We start from the raw sequence: 21,258 nt of genomic DNA, 5'->3' as shown, positions 1-21,258 counted from the left end.
TTCCTGTCTGGACATCTCCCCCACTCTGGCTAATCCTTACAGATCCTTCCCTTTTCTGTGTAAAAGTCACTTTCTTCAAAAAGTCTTTTCTTGAATTCTGTCCCTTTTTTTACTCTGATAATCTTTTCCTTTGTAGCAGTTTCTATTAATTTATTACTACTTTTCTCTTTGTTTTCATTTTTGGTGTTTTTAAAAGAAATATTTTTGATACATAGACAAATTTTAGAAAAGTGATATAACCAACATCGTCCATTTTCCCTTGTCACATCTTAGCATTTTGGTCTTGTTTGTAATAGCCTTTTTTAAAAGAAAGACTACATTATAAGTAGTTAACTCTGTGTGCCTTTCCCCAGTTTCCCCTTCTACTTTCCTCCTAAGTAATCTCATCTTGAATTTGATGTTTATCACTTTCATGCATGATTGTTATGCTTTAACTATGCACGTGTGTGTATACCTCTATATCGTATTACTTTTGTGTGGAATCACGTCAGTGAGTTTTGAGTTTCATCCGTGTTGAGTCATTTAAATTAGATTGTTCCTTTTAATACTCTGTTTTTCACTTGCTGGGCATTTAGGCCGTTTTCAGTTTTCACTGAAAAGATTGCTACAATGGACATTCTTATATAAGTATTCTTCTACCCTGGGGCAGTGTTTCTTAAGACTTGAGTGTTTAATGGTTGGTTTGTTGGTATCCAATATGTTGTAGATCAGTACTTGTGTAAAATACAATAAAAATTACTAAGAAAATGAAATAAAAAAGAAAATACAGTAAAACCTTGGATTGTGAGTAACTTGTTCTGCAAGTGTTCTGCAAGATGAGCAAACCTTTCTAATAAATCATAACGTGATAAATGATTGATGTCTTGCAATACGAGTATTATGTGACATTGAACGTCATATGATCACCACTGAGCCATGGTTCTTTTCTCTCTTTCTCTTCTCTCTCTCTCTCTCTCTCACTCTCACTCTCTCTCTCTCTCTGCGGGATTGTGGGTGATCATCTCCCATGCTCAGATGCTTGGTCTCAGGCCGCGGTGTTTGGCAGAAATCAGTGATTTTTCAGAATGTTGGAAGGTGCCCACAATTGGCACTAGTGTCTTTTTGTCACTTTGGCACCTGTGGACAGTCCTTTGCTTTTCCAGACAAGAGTAAGCTTAGGAATGCGTTGCTTCATTCTAGGTCAGGCTGCCTGCAGATACAGACCCTTTCCTCTGCTGCCTTTTTGCCAGTTACATTAAATACAGTAAATGATAAGAGTTTATTAATACTGTACTATAGTCAACATCAGTTAGTGATAGTGAAAGTTGTCCTACACAGTAACCCTCCTCTCTTGTCTCCCTCACATCAGCCACGAAGGTTTTCAAAGGTAAGTGCAGGTTAATTTGTTTATTTTCATTTATATTTTGTATTTTCTTTATTATTTCATATTATATTGTTGTAATCATTTTTATGTGAATATTCTTAGATTGTGGAGTGAATCATCTGAGTTTCCATTATTTCTTATGGGAACTTTGCTTTGATATACAATTGCTTTGGATTACAAGCATGTTTCCGGAACGATTTAGGCTCAAAAGCCAAGGTTTTACTGTATAAGCTCAGGTTTTTAAAACAAGAATTTCTCTGTCAAATTACCATAGAAATCTTGAAACACATTTCTGTGTCTGTCTTGTGGTGGACCAGTAAAAAATTAGCTCAAGGCATGGCGTCATTCCATTGAACGTACTCTGTTCCATGGAACATAGCACTGCTCCAGGACATCCACCTAGAAGTGGAATGTGTGCTGAAGTGTAGGGCTTGCCTTCAACTTGATTGAAAATTGCCAGCTACTCTCCACAGGGTTGTATCTGCATCTGTCCTGCTGGCTGTGTGTAACAGTATCCTGTGATCGTACGTTCTCACCAATGCTCATATGGCCAACCTGGGATGGGGATTTGAAAAGAAAAAGAAATAATGATTTTAATTATTAGAGCATAGGTTGTGTATATAGAAGGTTAGAAATAGGGTGAGTACACTGGACATCAGTTTTTCTCCTGATGGATATTTAAGAATTTAAAATACTACATTCATAACTAGTAAATAGATGCCCAGAACCTCACACTGACCATTGGTCATGTGCCAGAATAATTTTATATCATTTTGAGGTTAAGTACCTGATGAATTTTGAGTGTTGCTTTAGTAAGTTTGGTTTATGTTTATGTAATACAACAAGGCAAAATTATTCCTTACGGGTGGTTAGCACAGGAAAGCACAAATAGTAGTGCTTTATGCTGTGAAGTCTCAAGTTTTGGAAGTTATTGTATATTGTAGAATGATAAGATGCAGATTTGTTCTGACATGATATTTATTTTCCCATGTTCTTTTCTTCCTCCTCTCTCTTCTTCATCTTCTTTTCCCCATTGTGTGTGTGTGTGTGTGTGTGTGTGTGTACGTACCCTGTTGGTATTTCACAGGAGTTGCAATCGCTTATGTTTATTTAACTATCATGTAACTTTACAGCTAGAAGTGTTTGTTTCTGCTTTGGAAAAAGCTTGGTATTCTCTCCACTTGAAAACTCTTATTTGCTAGTGGAGTCTATTTAAAACAGGCTAAGGGGCTTGCTACTGCTGAAGTTAAATCATTAGAGGAAGCCCTTTAAGTACATCTTAACGTTATAACATTCTTCTTATTGCTTCAGTTACTTGTAAGAGAATTATTTGAAAATTATTTTCCTCTTCTATTTTAAGCAGTTTATTGTGATATAATTTGCATACCGTACAGTTCATTCAAAGTGTATATAATTAAGTGGTGTTTTAGTTTTCATTGGGTTGTGGACCCATTACCACAGTCAAGTTTTAGAATATTTTTGTCCCTCTCAAAGGAAACCCCCTACCCATTGGTTGTCACTTCCTATTCCACCGTCCCATACCCTAAACAACCATTAATCTTTCTGTCTTTATAGATTTGCCTATTCTGGACTTTTCATATAAATGAAATCATAATATGTGTTTTTTGGCAACTAGCTTCTTTCACTTAACATGTTTTCAAGGTTCATCCATATTATAGCATGTATCAGTACTTTATAACTTTTTATAACTTTTATAACATTTTATTGCTGAATAATAATTCCATTATATAAATCTGTCTATACATTTTGTTAATCCATTCATCGCCTGATAGACATTTGGGTTTTTCTACTTTTTGCTGTCATGAATAATGAATGCTGCAGCAAAAATTTGTGTACAAGGTTGTATGGTTAAAACTTTCATTTCTATTGGATGTATACCTAGGATTGTAATTGCTGGGTCATATGGTGGCTCTATGTTTAACTTCTTGAGGTATGGCCAGACTGTGTTTCTTTCTTTCTTTTTTTAAAAGTTAATTAATTAATTTTTAAATTTACATCAAATTAGCATATAGTGCAACAATGATTTCACGGAGTAGATTCCTTAATGCCCCTTATGCATTTAGCCCATCCCCTTCCCACAACCCCTCCAGCAACCCTGTGTTTGTTCTCTATATTTAAGAGTCTCCTATGTTTTATCCCCCTCCCTGTTCTTATATTTTTGCTTCCCTTCCCTTATGTTCATCTGTTTTCTATCTTAAATTTCTTCATATGAGTGAAGTCATATGATACTTGTCTTTCTCTGACTAATTACGCTTAGCATAATACCCTCTAGTTCCATCCATGTAGTTGAAGATAGCAAGATTTCATTCTTTTTGATTGCTGAGTAATACTCCATTGTATGTATGTGTGTATGTATACATACCTATATATATATATATGTATGTATATATATATATATATATACACACATACACATACATATATATAGGTATGTATACACACACACACACACACACACACACACACACACACCACATCATCTTTATCCATTCATCTGTTGATGGACATTTGGGCTCTTTCCATACTTTGGGTATTGTTGATAGTGCTGCTATGTATACATTTGGGTGCATGTGCCCCTTTGAAACAGTATACCTGTATCCCTTGGATAAATAACTAGTTCTGCAATTGCTGGGTTGTAGGGTAGTTCTATTTTTAATTTTTGGAAGAACTTCCATACTGTTTTCTAGAGTGGCTGCACCAGTTTGCATTGCTACCAGCAGTGCAAAAGAGATCCTCTTTCTCCATCCTCACCAGCATCTGTTGTTGCCGGAGTTGTTAATATTAGCCATTCTGATTGGTGTGAGGTGATGTCTCATTATGGTTTTGATTTGTATTTCCCTGATGATGAGTGATGTTGAACATTTTTTCATGTGTTGGTTGGCCATCTGGATATCTTTGGAGAATGCCTATTCGTGTCTTTTGCCCATTTCTTCACTGGGTTGTTTTCTGGGTATTGAGTTTGATAAAGTTCTTTACAGATTTTGGATACTAACCTTTTATCTGATATGTCATTTGCAAATATCTTCTCCCATTCCATTGGATGCCTTTTAGACGTGTTGCCCCTGGAACTATGTTGAGTAAGAAGTTGCTGCGGCCAAGGTCAGAGAGGTTTTTGCCTGCTTTCTCCTTGAGGATTTTGATGGCTTCCTGTCTTATGTTTAGGTCCTTCATCCATTTTGACTTTTTGTGTATGGTGTAAGAAAGTGGTCCAGGTTCATTTTTCTTCATGTTGCTGGCCAGTTTTCTAAGTACCATTTGCTGAAGAGACTTTATTCCATTGGATATTTGTTCCTGCTTTGTCAGAGATTAGTTGGCCATACGTTTGTTGGCCCATTTCTGAGTTTTCTCTTATGTTCCATTGATATGAGTATCTGTTTTTGTGCCAGAACCATACTGTCTTGACGATTACAGCTTTGTAATACATTGTGAAGCCCAGGATTGTGATGCCTCCAGCTTCGGGGTTTTTTTTCAAGATTGCTTTGGCTATTTGGGTTTTTTTTCTGGTTCCATACAAGTTTTAGGATTGTTTGTTCTAGCTCTGTGAAGAATGCTGGTATTATTTGATAGGGATTGCATTGAATATGTAGATTGCTTTGGGTAGTATTAACATTTTACATATATTTGTTCTTCCAATCCAGGAGCGTGGAATATTTTTCCTTTTTTCGTGGCTTCTTCAGTTTGTTTCATAAGCTTTCTATAATTTTCAGTGTATAGAGTTTTCACCTCTTTGGTTAGATTTATTCCTATGTATTTTATGGTTTTGGTGCAATTGTAAATGGGATCGAATCCTTGATTTCCCTTTCCGTTGCTTCATTTTTGATGTATAGGAATGCCATCGATTTCTGTGCATTGATTTTGTATCCTGTGATGTTGCTGAATTCATGGATCAGTTGTAGCAGTTTTTTGGTGGAATCTTTTGGGTTTTCCATATAGAGTATCATGTCATCTGTGAAGAGTGAAAGTTTGACCTCCTCCTGGCTGATTTGGATGTCTTTTATTCCTTTGTGTTGTCTGATTGCTGAGGCTAAGACTTTGGATACTATGTTGAATAACATTGGTGAGAGTGGACATCCCTGTCTTGTTCCTGACCTTAGGGGGAAAGCTCTCAGTTTTTCCCCACTGAGGATGATATTAGCACTGGGTCTTTCATATGTGGCTTTTATGATCTCGAGGTATGATCCTTCTCTCCGTACTTTCTTAAGGGTTTTTATCAAGAAAGGATGCTGTATTTTGTCAAATGCTTTCTCTGCGTTTATTGAGAGGTTTATGTGTTCTTATCCTTTCTTTTATTAATATGATGTATCACATTGATTGATTTGCAGATACTGAGCCAGCTCTGAATCCCAGGTATAAATCCCACTTGGTCGTGGTGAATAATTTTTTTTAATGTATTGGTGGATACCGTTGGCTAATATCTTGTTGAGGTCTTCTGTTTTGGAATCAAGGTAATGCTGGCTTCATAGAATGAGTTTGGAAGTTTTCCTTTATTTTTTCTGGAACAGCTTTAAATGAATAGGTGTTAAGTCTTCTTTAAATATTTGGTAGAATTCCCCTGGTAGCCAGTCGCCCCTGAATCTTGCTTTTCAGGGAGATTTTTGATTACTAATTCAATTTCTTTACTGGTTATGGGTCTGTTCAGATTTTCTATTTCTTCCTGTTTAGTTTTGGTAGTTTATATGTTTTTATGAATTTGTCTATTTCTTCCTGATTGCCTATTTATTTGCATATAATTGCTCATAATCTCTTATTGTTTGTGTTTCTGCCATGTTCGTTGTGGTCTCTCCTCCTTCAATCTTGTTTTTATTTATTTGGGTCCTTTCCTTTTTCTTTTTGATCAGACTCACCTGGGGGTTATCAATTTTGTTAATTCTTTCAAAGAACCAGCTTCTGGTTTCATTGATCTGTTATACTGTTTTTTTGTGTCAATAGCATTGCTTTCTTCTCTAATCTTTATTATTTCCTGTCTTCTGCTGGTTTTGGGTTTTATTTGCTGTTCTTTTTCCAGCTCTTTACGGTATAGGGTTAGGTTGTATATCTGAGACCTTTGTTCCTTCTTTAGGAAAGCCTGGATTGCTATATACTTAATCTCTTATGACCGCCTTTGCTGTGTCCCAGAGGTTTTGGGCTGTGTTGTTATCATTTTCATTGGCTTCCATGTGCTTTTTAATTTCCTCTTTAACTTTTTGGTTAACTTCGTTCTTTAGTAGGATGGTCTTTAGTCTTCAAGTATTTGTTATCTTTCCAAATTTTTTTTGTGGTTGATACCAAGTTTCATAGTGTTGTGGTCTGAAAATATGCACAGTATGATCTTGATCTTTTTGTAATTGTTGAAGGCCGATTTATGTCCCAGTATGATCTGTTTTGTAGAATGTTCCATGTGCAATGGAGAAGAATGTATTTTCTGCTGCTTTAGGATGAAATGTTCTGTATAAATCTGTTAAGTCCATCTGGTCCAGTGTGTCATTCAAAGCCATTGTTTCAATGTTGATTTTCTGTTTAGATGATCTGCCCATTGCTGTATGTGGGGTGTTGATGTCTCCTACTATTATGGTATTATTATCAATGAGTTTATGTTTGTGACTAATTAATTTACATATTTGAGTGCCTCCATGTTTGGAGCATAAATGTTTATAATTGTTAGATCTTCTTGGTGGATAGACGCCTTAATTATCATATAATGCTCTTCATCCCTTGTTACAGTCTTTATTTTAAAATCTAGATTGTCTGAAATAAGTATAGAGACTCTGATTTTCTTCTGGCGACCATTAGCATGATAGATGCTTCTCCATCCCCTTGTTTTCAATCTAAAGGAGTCATAGGTCTAAAATGCGTCGCTTGTCTCTGTCTCTCAATAATAAATAATAAATAATAAATAAATTAAAAAATAAATAAAATGGGTCTCTTGTAAACCACATATAGATGGATCTTATTTTTTTATCCATTCTGTTACCCTATGTGTTTTGATTGGAGTGTTTAGTCAATTGGCGTTTAGAGTGAGTACTGAAAGATATGAATTTATTGCCATTATGTTGCCTGTAGAATTGTAATTTCTGGTGGTGTGTTCTGGTCCTTTCTAGTCTTTGTTGCTTTTGGTCTTTTGGTTTTTTTTCTTTTTCTCTTTTTCATCTTTTCTCCCCTCAGAGAGTCCTCCTTAAAATTTCTCGCAGGGCTGGTTTAGTTGTCATGAACTCCTTTAATTTTTGTTTGGGAAACTTTTAATCTCTACTTCTATTTTGAATGGCAGTCTTCCTGTATAAAGAATTCTTGGCTGCATTTTTTTCCGATTCAGCACATTGAATATATCCTGCTACTCCTTTCTGCCCTGCCATGTTTCTGTGGATAGGTCTGCTGCAAACCTGATCTGTCTTCCCTTGTAGGTTATGAACTCTTTTTCCCTTGCTGTTTTCATGATTCTTTCCTTGCCTATTTTGTGAATTTGACTATGATTGTTGATGGTCCGTTTTTATTGGATCTAATGGGAGTTCTCTGTACTTCCTGGATTTTCATGTCTGTATCTTTCCCCGGGTTAGGAAAGTTTTCTGCTATGATTTGGTTACAAAACCCGTCTACCCTTTTCTCTCTCTCTCCATCTTCTGGGGTCCCTATGATTCTGATGTTAGTCCTTTGTAATGAGTGAGTTCTCTTAATTCTTATATCATGCTCTTTTGCCTTCTTCTCCCTCTTTTTTTCTGCTTCACTATTCTAAGTTTGTCCTTTATCGCTTATTCGCTGCTCTGCCTCATCCATCCTTGCTGCCGTGGTATCCATTCAAGATTGCAGCTCAGTTGCAACATTTTTTATTTCACCCTGACTAGCTTTTATTTCTTTTATCTCCACAGAAACGAGTTATAATCTATTTTCAACCCCAGGTAGTATTCTTATTATCATGATTCTAAATTCTGATTCAGACGTCTTGCTTGTATCTGTGTTGATTACATCCCTGGCGATCATTTTCCTGTTCTTTCTTTTGGGGTGAATTCCTTCATTTTGTCCCTTTGAAGAAAGAAAAGGAATAAAGTAAAAAAAAAAAAAATTTAAAACAACACAAAAAAATCAAATAAAGGATGCTAGATCCTAGACGTGTTTTGTTCTGGTTGTTGAAAGAAATTTGATAGATTAGAGGAAAAAGGGAAAGATAAGGAAAGGGAAAAGAAAAAAGGAAAACGTTTGAAAATTTGAAAAAATGAATACAATAAAATAGAATAAAATGAAATGATGGAAGGAAATAGATTGTAAAGATTTTACAGGACAGTAAAAAATACAGTGGATAAAAATTAAAGAAAAATCTTTTAATAAAAATGGAAAATACAAGTAAATTTTTTCTCTCTCTATGCCCAAGAATAAGAAAAGGAAAAAAAAAAATTGAATGATGGCCCAGTGAACAGAATCAAAGATGATTGAAATTACATCTAGTTTCCCCTAGAAGTCAAACTGTGAAGCACTTTATAGTGTGTAAGCCAAGCAGATGGTGGGACTTGTGGTCCTCAAGAGTGAGGTTGTCCCAGTTGGGTGGGGCTTAGTGTAACAGCTCCATTTTCCACTAGGTGGCACTGCTTAGCTTACTGCATTGATTTTTGTGGCATGTATAGGCATGTATGTGCCTGCATGGGACGGACAAAAATGGTGTCACCTAGCTACCCATGCTCTAGTATCAGAGCTCTGTGGTCTCCCCGACTGGCAATCAAGCACCCCTCCTTTGTTTCTTGCTTCCATCCACTCTTTGCTTTTACACTGTCTGTGACCAAGCTTTCAGGCTGCCAGGTGGCACCTTCCTCCTGAGTTGTATCTCAGGTGCGTCTTTGTTTCGCAACCCTTCACTTCTGAGAGACTGTAGCTTTTACCTGTTCTGACTCTGTAGGGGAGGGTCTCATGGAGATGTGGCTGGGTGCCAGCCCGCCCCCAGGAATGTTCGCAAGACTGTGTTGCTGCCGATGCCCAGAGACTGTGGCGGCGCGCCAGTCCACCCCAGAAGTGGTGTGATTGTGTAGCAGCAGCATTTCAGGGATTATGGCAAATCACAACACACATCTGGTGCCAGGCTTCACCCTTAACATCCTCGCTCCAACACCAGTGAATGTGGCTGTTCTTCAGGGTCTGCTGGGACCTTTGCCTGTGGCGGGTTGGAGGTGGGGGGCACACTGCCTCCACCAAATGCCTTCCCAGCAGGGGAAATGTCTCCCTCCATGCGGCCCGAGGACCCCGAGGACCTTGCTCTCTGCTCCCAGGGATTTGCCTTTCTCACCAGAGCACTGCCAGGTATCAATCTGTGGAATTTCAGACTCTACACCACCCCCCCTGTTTATAGTATCTTAATGGAATTTAAACTCTCTTCTTTCTCCTTTCTTCCTTTTTTGTTCAGTCCCTGTGGCTGTTTCCACTCTTCCTTTTTCTCTCCAGCTGCTTTGCCAGGGGAGGAGTGCTTTTCCTGTACTCTCTCCCCTGTCTCCTTCCTCTGTCTGCAAGCAAAAACAGCTCTCTGCCCTCCACGGCTTCTCTCTCTCCCAGTTCACCTCTCTGTGCCATGTTCCTGCCGAGTTCTGTCGTTCAGTTTGTGCAGATTGTTGTGTTAATCCTCAAATCAGTTTTCTAGGTGTTTAGTGTTGATCTGCCTGCATTTCAGGGACGAGAGATTTAAAAAAACCTTCCATGCTGTTCCTGTTCCGCCATGTTGGCCCTTCTCCCAGACTGGTTTTCAAAATGGACATAACATTTTGCATTCTTTCCAACAGTGTGTGTGGGTTTCAACTTTTCCACATCCTTGTCAACACTTGTTACTGTGTCTTTTTGATTATAGCCATCCAAAGTGGGCGTGGAGTGGTATTTCATTGTGGTTTTGATTTGCAATTCCTGGATTAAGCTAATGATGTTGAGCATCTTTTCACATATTTATTGGTAATTTGCGTATCTTCTTTGGAGAAATGTCTATTCAGGGCCTTTTTTTTTTTTTTTTTTAAATTAAAGTGGTTTAAAACAACAAAGATTAATTATCTCATAGTTTCTGTGGGCTAAGAATGTAGGTACAGCTTTGCTGGGTCCTATGGCTCAGGGACTCTCCCAGGGTTGCAATCAAGATGTCAGCCTGTGCCATGGTCTCATGTGAAGATCAACTAAGGAAGCATCCAGTCTAACCTCACTTATGTGGTTGTTGGCAGGATTCATTTCTTTTTGGGTTTTTGTACTGAGGGCCTCAGTTTCTTGCATACTGTTTCCCAGACACCACCCTCAGTTCCTTGCCAGGGTGGAACAGAGCAGTTTGGAACATGGCAGCTGACTTCTGTCTGTGAAGCAAGTGAGTGAAAGCAAGAAAGAGCAAGGTGAAATCACTGTATTTTTGTAACTTAATATCGGAAATAAACATCCCAACATTCTCTTCATAAAGCAAGTCATAAAGTCTGGTCCACCATACTCAAAGGAAAGGATTATATAGGACATGAATATTGGGATTTGTAAGATTTTTGGCAGTTTGGGTTGACATAACAAAAATACCATAGACTGGGTGGTTTCAGTAACAGAAATTTATTTCTTACAGTTCTGGAGGCCGAGAAACCTGAGATCAGTATTATCAGCAAGGTTGGGTTCTGGTGAGGACCTTCATGATGAATTGTAGATGACTAACATCTTACTGTCCCTTTCTTGAAGGAGAGAGCAAGCTCTAGTTTTTCTCTTCTTAAAAAGGACACTAATCCCATCATGGAGCTCTACCCTTATGATGTCATCTAAACCTAATTACTTCCCAAAGATCTCAGCTCCTAATATCATCCCTATGGTCTTAGAGTTTCAACGTATGGATTTGGGGAGAACACAGTTTGTAACAGCTGTCTGCCACAAATATGCTTTTGTTCACATTTTAATTGAGAGATATTTGGTGTTTTATTACTGAGTTGTATGAGTTCTTTATATATAGAATGAGAGCCCCTTATGAAATATATGATTTGCAAGTATTTTCTCTCATTCTGTGGATTGTCTATGCTTTCTTGATGGTTATGTTTTGCAATTCAGAATTTTAAGTTTTGATGTAGCCAATTTATCTTTTTGTTGAATTGTGTTTATGGCAGTAGATATTAAAGAAACCATTACCAAATCCAATGTAATGAAGATTTACTCCTGTTTTCTTCTAAGAGGTTTTTTTTTTTTTTTAAATAGGTTTAGCTCTTAATTTATGTGTATGAGTTCATTTTTGTGTGTGATGTGAGTTAAGGGCTCAACTTCATTCATTTGTTTGTCGATATCTATTTGTCCCAACACCATTTATTGAGGAGGCTATCCTTTTCCCATTGTATATGTATTCCTGGCACTCTTGTCAAAAGATTACTTGACTTTTCTGCTCTCCATTGTATTCCATTGATGTGATGTTCATCCTTATGTAAGTAAGCACCACCCTTCTTGATAACTGCCTTGGTAGTAAGTTTTAACATTGGAAAACCTTTGTTATTTTTTTTGTTTTAGCTATTCTGTGTTCCTTACATTTCCACATGAATTTTAGAATAATCTTGTTCATTTCTATAAAAACACAAAACAAACAAAAACAACTCATGTAGTTGAAATTTTGATAGGGCCTTTATTAAATCTGTAGACTACATTAAAGAGTATTGTCATCTTAGCAATATTAGGTCTTCTGATCCATGTATGGGGGATGTCTTTCCATTTATTTAGGTCTTTGATTTTTTTTTTTTAACAGTAATTTATAGTTTTCGTTATATGAGTCTTACGCTTCTTTTGTTAAATTTATACCTATGTATTTTATTCTTACCCAATTATAAATGGCATCGTTGTCTTAATTTTATTTCCAGATTGTTTATTGCATACATACGTGGGTTTTTTAAAATTAATTGATTTATTTTTTATTTTAAAAAGAGAGAGAGACTGGGGGAGAGGGGCCGAGGGAGAATCTCAAGCAGGTTCCAGACTCAGCATGGAGCTGGTGTGGGCTTGATCCCTTGACCCTGAGATCATGATCTGAGCCTAAATCAAGAGTGGGACACTCAACCAATTGAGTCACCCAGGTGCCCCTACAAACATGGTTTTATAAATTGATCATGTATCCTGTAGCTTTGTTGTATTTGTTTATTAGCTCTACTAGTTTCTTTAATGGATACCTTAGGATTTTCTGTATACAAGATCATGTCATCTGCAAATGGAGATTGATTTAGTCATTCTTTTCAATCTGAGGTCTCATTTCATTTTCTTGCTTGATTGCCTGGCTGAAACCTCCAGTACAATCTTGAGTAGCGGTGATGATTAAATATGTTAACTAGAGGTTTTTAGAGATGCCCTTTATGAAGTTGAGGAAGTTCCCTTCTGTTCCTGGTTTGTTGAGTGTTTTTTATCAGAAAAGTTGTTGGATTTTTATCAGATGCTTTCTTATGCTTATTGAAATAATTATGATTTTTGTTCTCTATTCTGTTAATATCGTATATTATGTTGACTGGCTTTTTAAAATCCAGAGCCAACTTACAGTTCTGGGATAAATCCTACTTTGTAATCTTTATTATGTGTTGCTCAAGGTCAGCCACAGGTGAGAGCATATCAATTCTTCTGTTGAGCCCTTGTACAATTCTGTACATGTGTGGTCTTCTAGATTCACAGGCATATGTTGGAACTTTTCAAAGCCCCTGTGGACATCTCATTTCCCAATTATTCCTCTGAAATGTTTTGAACACCTTCCTGTTTGACCTGTTACTGTCTCCCCAGGCAGCAGAGATGTTAAAACAATTGACACTGATTATTTTTGAAAAATGCCTGGGGTAGGTGTGGATGTGGGTGGGAGGAGGAATATGCAGTACTCAGTGGGTGACTTTTGAGGTCAGATAAAGAAAAAACCCTGAGGGACCCCTGGGCGGCTCAGTCAGTTAAGCATCCGACTCTTGGTTTCGGCTCAGGTCGTGATCTCATGGTCTCCTGAGTTCAAGCCCCGTGTCCGGGCTCTGTGCTGACAGCATTGGAGCCCATTTGAGATTCATATTCCCCCCAACCCCCTCTGTCTCTCTGCCCCTCTTCCACTCATGCTGTCTCTGTTTCTCTCAAAATACATAAATAAACTTAAAAACAAACAAACAAACATGCCTGTGAGTGGGGTTTTCCGGGGAATGGCCAGCCAGGTCATGTGATGTCAGTTACCTGGGAATTAGGCTTTGAAGTTGCTCCAGCCCCATTCTGTCAGTCTTCTACAGTGGAAGGTTAATTTAGTATAGTGCAGAGAAGACATTGATAAGAAAAATCCAAAAGCAGAGATCAGTTTAACAGCTCTTTTCTAAATTCCAGTGGAGATAATTACCCAGATTCTGGGTAGTGGCATTGGAAATGGAGAGGAACCTTCAGACGTTGTCTCATCAAGAAGGATTTGGCAACTATGTTTACAGTGTAGTTATTTAATGTAACATTTGTTTATGTCTGTTGTCCAAAGTTCACTACATGTTTAGTGTAAGATATAAAAAAGCATACACACCAAAAAGACAAATTTTTAGGAAATACCTGTTACAAAAGGATTATTTTTCCTGTATTATGAACTTGTAGTGTCATAGTGTTTCTTTTGTGAAAGTAGAGCCAGGCTATGAATTTTAAAAGCACTTCTTATAGAAGTATGTATAGTAAGTCGGTGCCATAGTACTTTAAATTTCGTAGTTAATTTTGCTCTTTTCCCCCCGTTTCAGGTGGATGCACGGAGCATACCAGTGTTAGCAAAATGGCAAAACTCATATAGCATTAAAGTTGTACTTCAAGAGCTAAGACGTCTAATGATGTCCAAAGAAAATATGAAGCTTCCACAGCCACCAGAAGGACAAACATACAACAATTAATTTTAGTGGATCTCAAACTTGTCTTAAATCAACAGCCTTCTACTCATGTTAATGTCTTGATTAAATATCACAATGCAAAATACCCACACATTAAGTAAAAGAATTCCAGCTGGTAAACATGACCTGGACATTTGTAAGAATATATTTAATATATGTACACCATTATGTTTTCAGCTTACAGGAGGAAAAATGCAGCACCATTTTTTTTCTCTTGTTAAGGCACTGTCATTTAAGCATAAACCTGGAGTACTCAAAATAGAATTCAGGTTTACAAGATGAAAGCATGGAGAGAAGAGTCAGATGCTGTGGAAGCATGTGTGTTTCTGAAAAGTAAAAAAATCTCAAGAAGGAAAAACAGAAATGGCATGCTTTATCCATCTTGTTTAGCGAAAGAGCTTCAAGTTGAAATTGTCTAAAGTAGCAGGTACAATGAATCTTGTCACAAATTGTGTTAATTTTTGAAGCGGTGTGGGTGCTGACTACTAGTAGTATCAAAAATATGTTCAGGATTGTTTTGATACCTGTATTTATGATAAAAAAATGTCGTGGGGGAGGCGGATGAGTATCTGTTAAAAGCCGTTCCTGTGTGTTACATGTAACAGACATGGTAAATATTTGTTTACAGTCTTTGTTTGACAAACCATGCATTTAAGTGAAATCAACAAAAAAAGGAAATAGGTGTATGGATATGTGATTTTGAGATTAAAGTTAGTCTTAAAATGTAAATAAAATGTGGAACGTGTCCTCAGAAACCGTGCCATTTCTATTATATTGATGTGGTATATGTACAGTACCTTGCTGAGGTAGCAAAAATTGGAATTATTGTAGCTATTCATCTATAAACACCTTTTATTATTACCCTATTTTGTATACTTCTTGTGAATTGGAATTTGCAGAGTATCTCCGAGAACAAATTACCGAATTAGTTTAATTTCTTCTTTGGAGAAGGAGGAATCCTGGGTATTAATTATATTTTGAATTTGAGTTTACCAGAAATATTATTTAAAAATGTTTGAATTCTAGCAACTCTTATAGAATTATAGACTACAGATGATCCAAGTACACATTCCATTTTTAGTTCTTTAGTTTTCTGTGACATGTCTTCCCCTAGTGCTTTTAATGCTTACTAATTGGGATTAATTGTATCCAGTTTCACTTAATCTCCACTTTGGCAGACGCTAATTTTGACCTGAAAGTTCATTTGTGTTCTGCCTTTACCGAAATAGGCTTTAGGTCACTTTTTCATTTCAAAGCACTGGGTATACTACTTTGTTAAAAATACTCCCTTCTTATGAATTCACTGCAGAAAATAGAAAGGTGGTCAGGTAGCAAGGACAAATTTCTCAAAGGTGTCCTGACATGTTTTTATCAGTTCATTCAAAGTTAAAGATCTGGGCTACTTTTTCTTGATCAATAATACATAAAAGTCAGTGACAGTTTGTCTAAAGTTACTAATTTCAACATGGCTATTCTTTTTCATTATCAAAAGAGGTTTAAAATGCTTTCAAATGACAGATAGAAAATATATACACACAAATTAGTGCATGTGTAATTTATTAAAGTAGGTTTGAAATGAATTCTTACCTTGGAATACATTCTTAAAAATTTTAAATGGTTGAAGATGAACTTGAATTACAATGGCATCATATGCAAGACCATTGCCAATGGTCTGAATCAGTTTAACTCCTTTTCCACTTTGAGAATGTGTCTTGTCACACATGGGGGCTAATAACCATTTGAATGCTGTTAAATTTATATAGTGATGGGCTGAGAGTCTGAGTACTTGGTCACTTGTCCTTTTCCCTTTTCCCATGTCCACTATTGTGAAGGGTTTCTTCTCTCAAGTATATGTTGTGTGAGTCAGCCCTAGAATGTTTATTTCCTCTGTTTTGTCTTTGGGACTGTGGATCTCTGCAGAAATCTGCATGCCAATTAGCCAGTTCCCAAAGCAGAACCCATTTTGCATGTCACAATCAAGATATACATGGCAATCTAAAACACACTGGTTGATTATGGAAGGAGCTAATGTAGAGCTGCTCTTAATTACAGTAACATTTCTAAGGCTGCATTTTTGAAGCAATTTTTCCTTTGTTTTCTAAAGTGGCTAAGGTTGTAGGAATGTGTGGTATTAAATGAACTGTAAAATTGCCTTTGAAACTTGTTTAAAAGGCTAGCAGTTGTGACCCTAGGGGGATGATCATATATTAATAAAGATTACAAAAATAAAATTCTTGTCCTGTTAGGTCAGTGTTATGCTTTAATGGTTTTAATTACTAGTTTTCAGAATTGCTGATTGTAACATTTTACGAATATTTTAAAGTAATGGCATTTATTAGGGGTTTTCAGAATTCTGACACAAACATTTGTAAGGATAGTCAGTAGTATTTGAGTCTTCTGGGTGTAATACATAAGAAATTTATAATTTCAGATTATCCTTTTAAAAGAATTTATCACTTCAGTTTGAGTGCTTGGAGAGTATATTAGTTTCACTACATATGGTTAATTAGTCTGGATAACTTAATGCCAACTCATTGATTTAAATATTTCCCACTGAAAAATATTATTGATAAATATATGTAAAATTAATATTGTATTGAAAATTTCGAGGAGGCAGATGGAAACTATTAGCACATTATCCTTAATAGATTTGGTGTGTATGGCTTTGGGTGGTTCTGGTAGGTGCATCATGAAATTACTTTGGTCAGAACGATGTTAACGTTTTTAGTGAGCACATGACTATGTTCTGACGTGCATTTTAAAAACTATAGGTACTAATGATAAAGTCATGAATAATGGGATTTGGGAGGTATTTAAGGTTATTTTTCCCCTGATTTCTTTTTAGAAGTATGTTTTTTAGACGTGTAGAATCATAGTATCATTTATTGCTGGGGAGGATGTGAAAGGCACTGATTTTACTTTTCTGATAACTATCAATATAATTTTCCAGTACCAACTTGATTGATTTTTGGTTATTTTCACAAAAAGTTTCCAATTTTCACAATTCTGGACAGTATATGTATTTTGAATATAAAATAGAAACATAAAAAGGAATGGATGCAGTGCATTACAGAATTGGTAAGAGCATTAGCTGTTAATTCCCACCCAGTACTTTGTTTACTAAAAAGCAGGAAATGTATGGAAATAAAGTATCTTTTATGCTAAAGTTAGTATGTCTTATAGAAGTTACAAAGAGTGGATGGAAATCTTACCATAGTTCACACTGAAAATGTTATTTTAAAATTATAGTGGAGCATTGAAAATAAAAGATACACCCTGAGCATTTTCTGAAGAGAAAATTTTGAAGGTATTTGATGATACAGAAAGTGACGTCAGAACCATCGTTTTGTGAAATAAGGGAGTTTTGGAAACTCCTGGGGTGAGTACATGATTAAAAAAATAATAATTGGATAGGAAGAGGTTGCCATGGTGTTTACATCCTTAGTAGGATATTCTCACCAAAAAAAAAAAAATTCCTAAGGGTCTGTTTCATCTCATTTTACATATAGTCTGTAAGAACAACCCACAAGTTTTTTTGGCCAGTTCATTTAGGAAATCAATGATGAAAGCCAGATAGATCTCACTTTCTTAACTTAGATTTCAGTAATCATTTGTCTCTGAAGTAACTGACCAAATACCATGTAAGGTTTGTGCAGCGATCCATCTGCCAAAAGCAGACTTCTGTGAATTATTTTGTCTCGTCCTTGTTCAATAATTAGCTCTGTAAGTGTGTCTAGAAGTTTTGGCAGCCAAGAAATTCTGCAAAAGTGAAGTTAATATTCTGCCCCCAAAGGAAGGCTAACAGTCGGCACTAAGAATCCCAATAGTAATGAGAAACCTGTGGTCAGTAAAGAGGCAAATTATTGAGTTGAGAGTAAACACTTTTAGTTGTTCAGTGCAGTAGTTGAGTAATTTTTAAAAATATTTTTTTCAAAAATTATAAGGAATCACTATTAACACTTGAGTGTATATTTTTCATGCCATATAATGGCCTTGTTTTAAAACATTAGATAACAAGGTAATCTGGAAAATTTACAATGTAATGTGAAGTGAGGTTTTAACAGGATATCCTCATATTGTAGTAAAATTAGTTGCAATCAACACGTATGGTAATTGTAAATGCTTTATTACAGGGTGGTATTTTGCAGCTTTTGTGGTTTAGCAGCCTTTACTTTAATAGAGGACCGAAAGTAGATTTTCTTCACAGTTGATAACTGACAAAGAGAAATGTATTGTTTTACTCCTTTTCAAGCCAAGTAAGTAATAATGATTGTCAGATGTCCAGATTATATCTGTTACCATAAATTATCTTTCTATTGCTATAATTTAAAAAATCTAGATAAAGTGGGCAATAGACTTCTTCAATAATTGCAATACTCAAGTGAAAATAATTGAGTACACAAGAAAAGTAAAATACTTAGTTGCCTGGGTTTCTTAGTCTTTAGTAATGTATGGACTTCTTTAAGGAGAAAAATAATACTTGTGGACTCAGCATTGTTTTGAATTATTTTTGTTAAAACATTGTTTAATGCATAAAACTGTACTAATGCAAATGTTGTATATGCTCTTGGGCCTTTATAAAATTATAAAGTAAATTGCATACAACTACAGAGTAATTAAAATGTAAAATAATTTAGAATTGAGGATGTTTTATTTAATCTGCTTGAAATGTATATATTGGTGTTATCTCTTGCCTTTTTCTGTCTTTTCCTTTCTGTTTTCTTCTTTCTTCCATGTCTATACTGTGGTGTGCTGCTCGACCTCACATTTTTTTACCTTTTTTTCTCTTGCCAGATTGCCACAGAAACATCCTTGCTATGTGATCTGACCTTCATTTGATGTAAATACAGTTCTGTATTAAGTCTATTATTCTTTTCTATTAGCCAGACAGTTTGAAAAGAACTAAAACTCCTGAGTGTACTTTGAGACCCACAGTTGTCTTAAACCTTTGATTATGAAGTATTAGAGTGATATTCACTTTGCTGTCAGTGTGATCCTGCATAGGAAGGAAAATTATTTATGATCAGTGATGATAGATAACTTGATATATTGATAACATTTTAATTTAGGGTAACACATTTTAATCAAGGTGTCTTCAAGCTAAATGGTGCGATCCCCAAGCTCAGTTGTAAGGGGTGCTGAATATGTTTATTGGTTTAAAATATAAACTGCAGTTAAAAGAGGCCCCTCCCTTTCTGTTTTGACTACTCTACCATCATTCTCTGGGGAATCTTCCTTTTCACAGTCCATGGTCACGTTTGTTCTTCTTGTGACCAATTTTGTTCTGTCCTGTTGACTGGGTGTTTCCTTTCGGCTCCTTTAGGCACTTTCAGTTTTCCCCATCATCCTGGTTGTGATCCCTTCCATCTTCTTCCTTTGACGTCAAAACTAACCATGAATTTGAAGAATACTCTTGGGAGATTGCTTCACCAGCTTGAACCACTTGTTAGGGCCTCCTTCCTACCACGTGCCCTTTGTTTATCACCTCTGTTAATGTTTGTAATCCTGTTTCCTTCACCTGAATCCTCTCCTAACTTCTTTACCACTCTGATTTGTAGGTCTTTTTCTCAGCCTATCACTGTTGTCCTCCTCTGTCCTCATGTGTTGAGGTTTTTGGCTTTGCTTCTGAGGCTTGATGTCCAAGCATCCAAATATGGTGGTCATGATCATCACAATAATAAATGTGTAAAGTTATTTATAAATCTATTCCAATAATTAAATTATTTGAGTTTTAAATGACATACCTCCAAAGTATACTTTTTGAAACTAAAAATAAAGAATTGGATGTTTTCTTATTTGAGATACTTAAGATAATTAAAAATACCACCTTTTGAAAACAAATGAATTGGGCTGCAAAGAAATGTTAGAATTATTTATTTGGATTACAAATTGTTGGAATCATGACTGCCAGAAATGAGGTAACTTTTTATGTGATGAAAACTTTATTGAGTTCTGTTTACCAAACACATTAGGGAAGTTACTTTCAAGACTTCCCTGTGTTAAGTCCTTGTGAAATGCTACTTACTAAGTACATGGATACAGATGATAATATTGAGGTGACACATACATTTAAATTATGGTCAACTATTGGTTTTTGAGTGAATGATCACATCTGCATGGAGAGAGCCTAAGTGCCCATTAGCAATAAGGTTCTAAGGGGAACAGAATAGTAATATTGATAACAAAGAACAGTAGAGAGGAAGCTAGTACAAGTCCTGGGGCAAATACCATTTTGCCATATGCCCTTTGACTTTGGGCCAGTCAGCCTCTTTAACTACCTTCAGTTTCTTCTGTAAAGTCCATGTTTACCCAGAGTTGTGGTTTCATCAAATAATATGAATGTTTTAATTACAGTCTGATATAGAGTGATCAATAAATGCTAGCTAGCATTTAATAATGTTATTAATCTAAGAGCGTTAAATCTTAAATGATGTTAAAATATGCATTTGCATCAAGTCTCTACTATGTAAAGTGTGGGCTGATTTTTCACGATGTTATATGAGGTTGTGTAGACTTCATTTAACCTGCTTGTGCATTCTGGATGAGTTTATTTTTAGTTTTATTTTAGTTTAATTATTTTGAGAGAGACAGAGACAGGGCGAGTGGGGGAAGGGGCAGAGAGAGAGGGAGAGAGAGAGAATGCCAAGCAGGCTCCATGCTGCCAGTGCAGAGATCGACTCGGGGCTCGAACGCATGAAACTGCTAGATCATAACCTCAGCTGGAACCAAGAGTCAGGCATGCCTGGCACCCCTAACACTTCCCTCTTCTGCATTTGGGGTAGTAGGCCTGGTGGATCCACCTCTGGATGGGCACAGTTGCTTCGGCCCCAGCAACAGGTCTCCATGATGACATCCATTGGAAAGAGGTAACTTACCTGTAGCTCAAAAGAAGGCTTGCATAACTTGGGCTGAAAGCCCCACTATTTCGACTGCATTCCAGTAGAAAATTTCATATATGCAACCTACCATAAAACCTATGTATGTGCTAAGGAATGGGATTAAAGGAAAATGAAACTATATTTTGAATTTACCTCTTCCACTAATCATCTTCACTTGTGAATATAATCACAGTGAAGTCCC

The 21,258-nt window shown here is 36.3% G+C and overlaps 1 protein-coding gene across 4 annotated transcripts in view; it reads left to right on the top strand.

Moving 5' to 3' along the window:
* UBE2V2 (ubiquitin conjugating enzyme E2 V2) overlaps positions 1 to 17,651 on the top strand; it is a 61,496-nt gene extending 43,845 nt beyond the window's left edge. For all 4 annotated transcript variants that reach the window (XM_040487830.1, XM_040487832.1, XM_040487831.1 and 1 more), the window contains one exon: positions 14,035 to 17,651. In XM_040487830.1, the coding sequence (XP_040343764.1) occupies positions 14,035 to 14,181 (147 nt within the window). In that variant the 3' untranslated portion in view covers positions 14,182 to 17,651. The remainder of the gene's footprint in view (positions 1 to 14,034) is intronic.
* Positions 17,652 to 21,258: the final 3,607 nt, after the last annotated feature.

This window comes from Herpailurus yagouaroundi, unplaced genomic scaffold (genome assembly GCF_014898765.1).
Source record: "Herpailurus yagouaroundi ecotype Mexico unplaced genomic scaffold, PumYag 165, whole genome shotgun sequence".
Classification (NCBI taxonomy): domain Eukaryota; kingdom Metazoa; phylum Chordata; class Mammalia; order Carnivora; family Felidae; genus Herpailurus; species Herpailurus yagouaroundi.
This window is presented reverse-complemented; position numbering and strand designations above follow the sequence as displayed.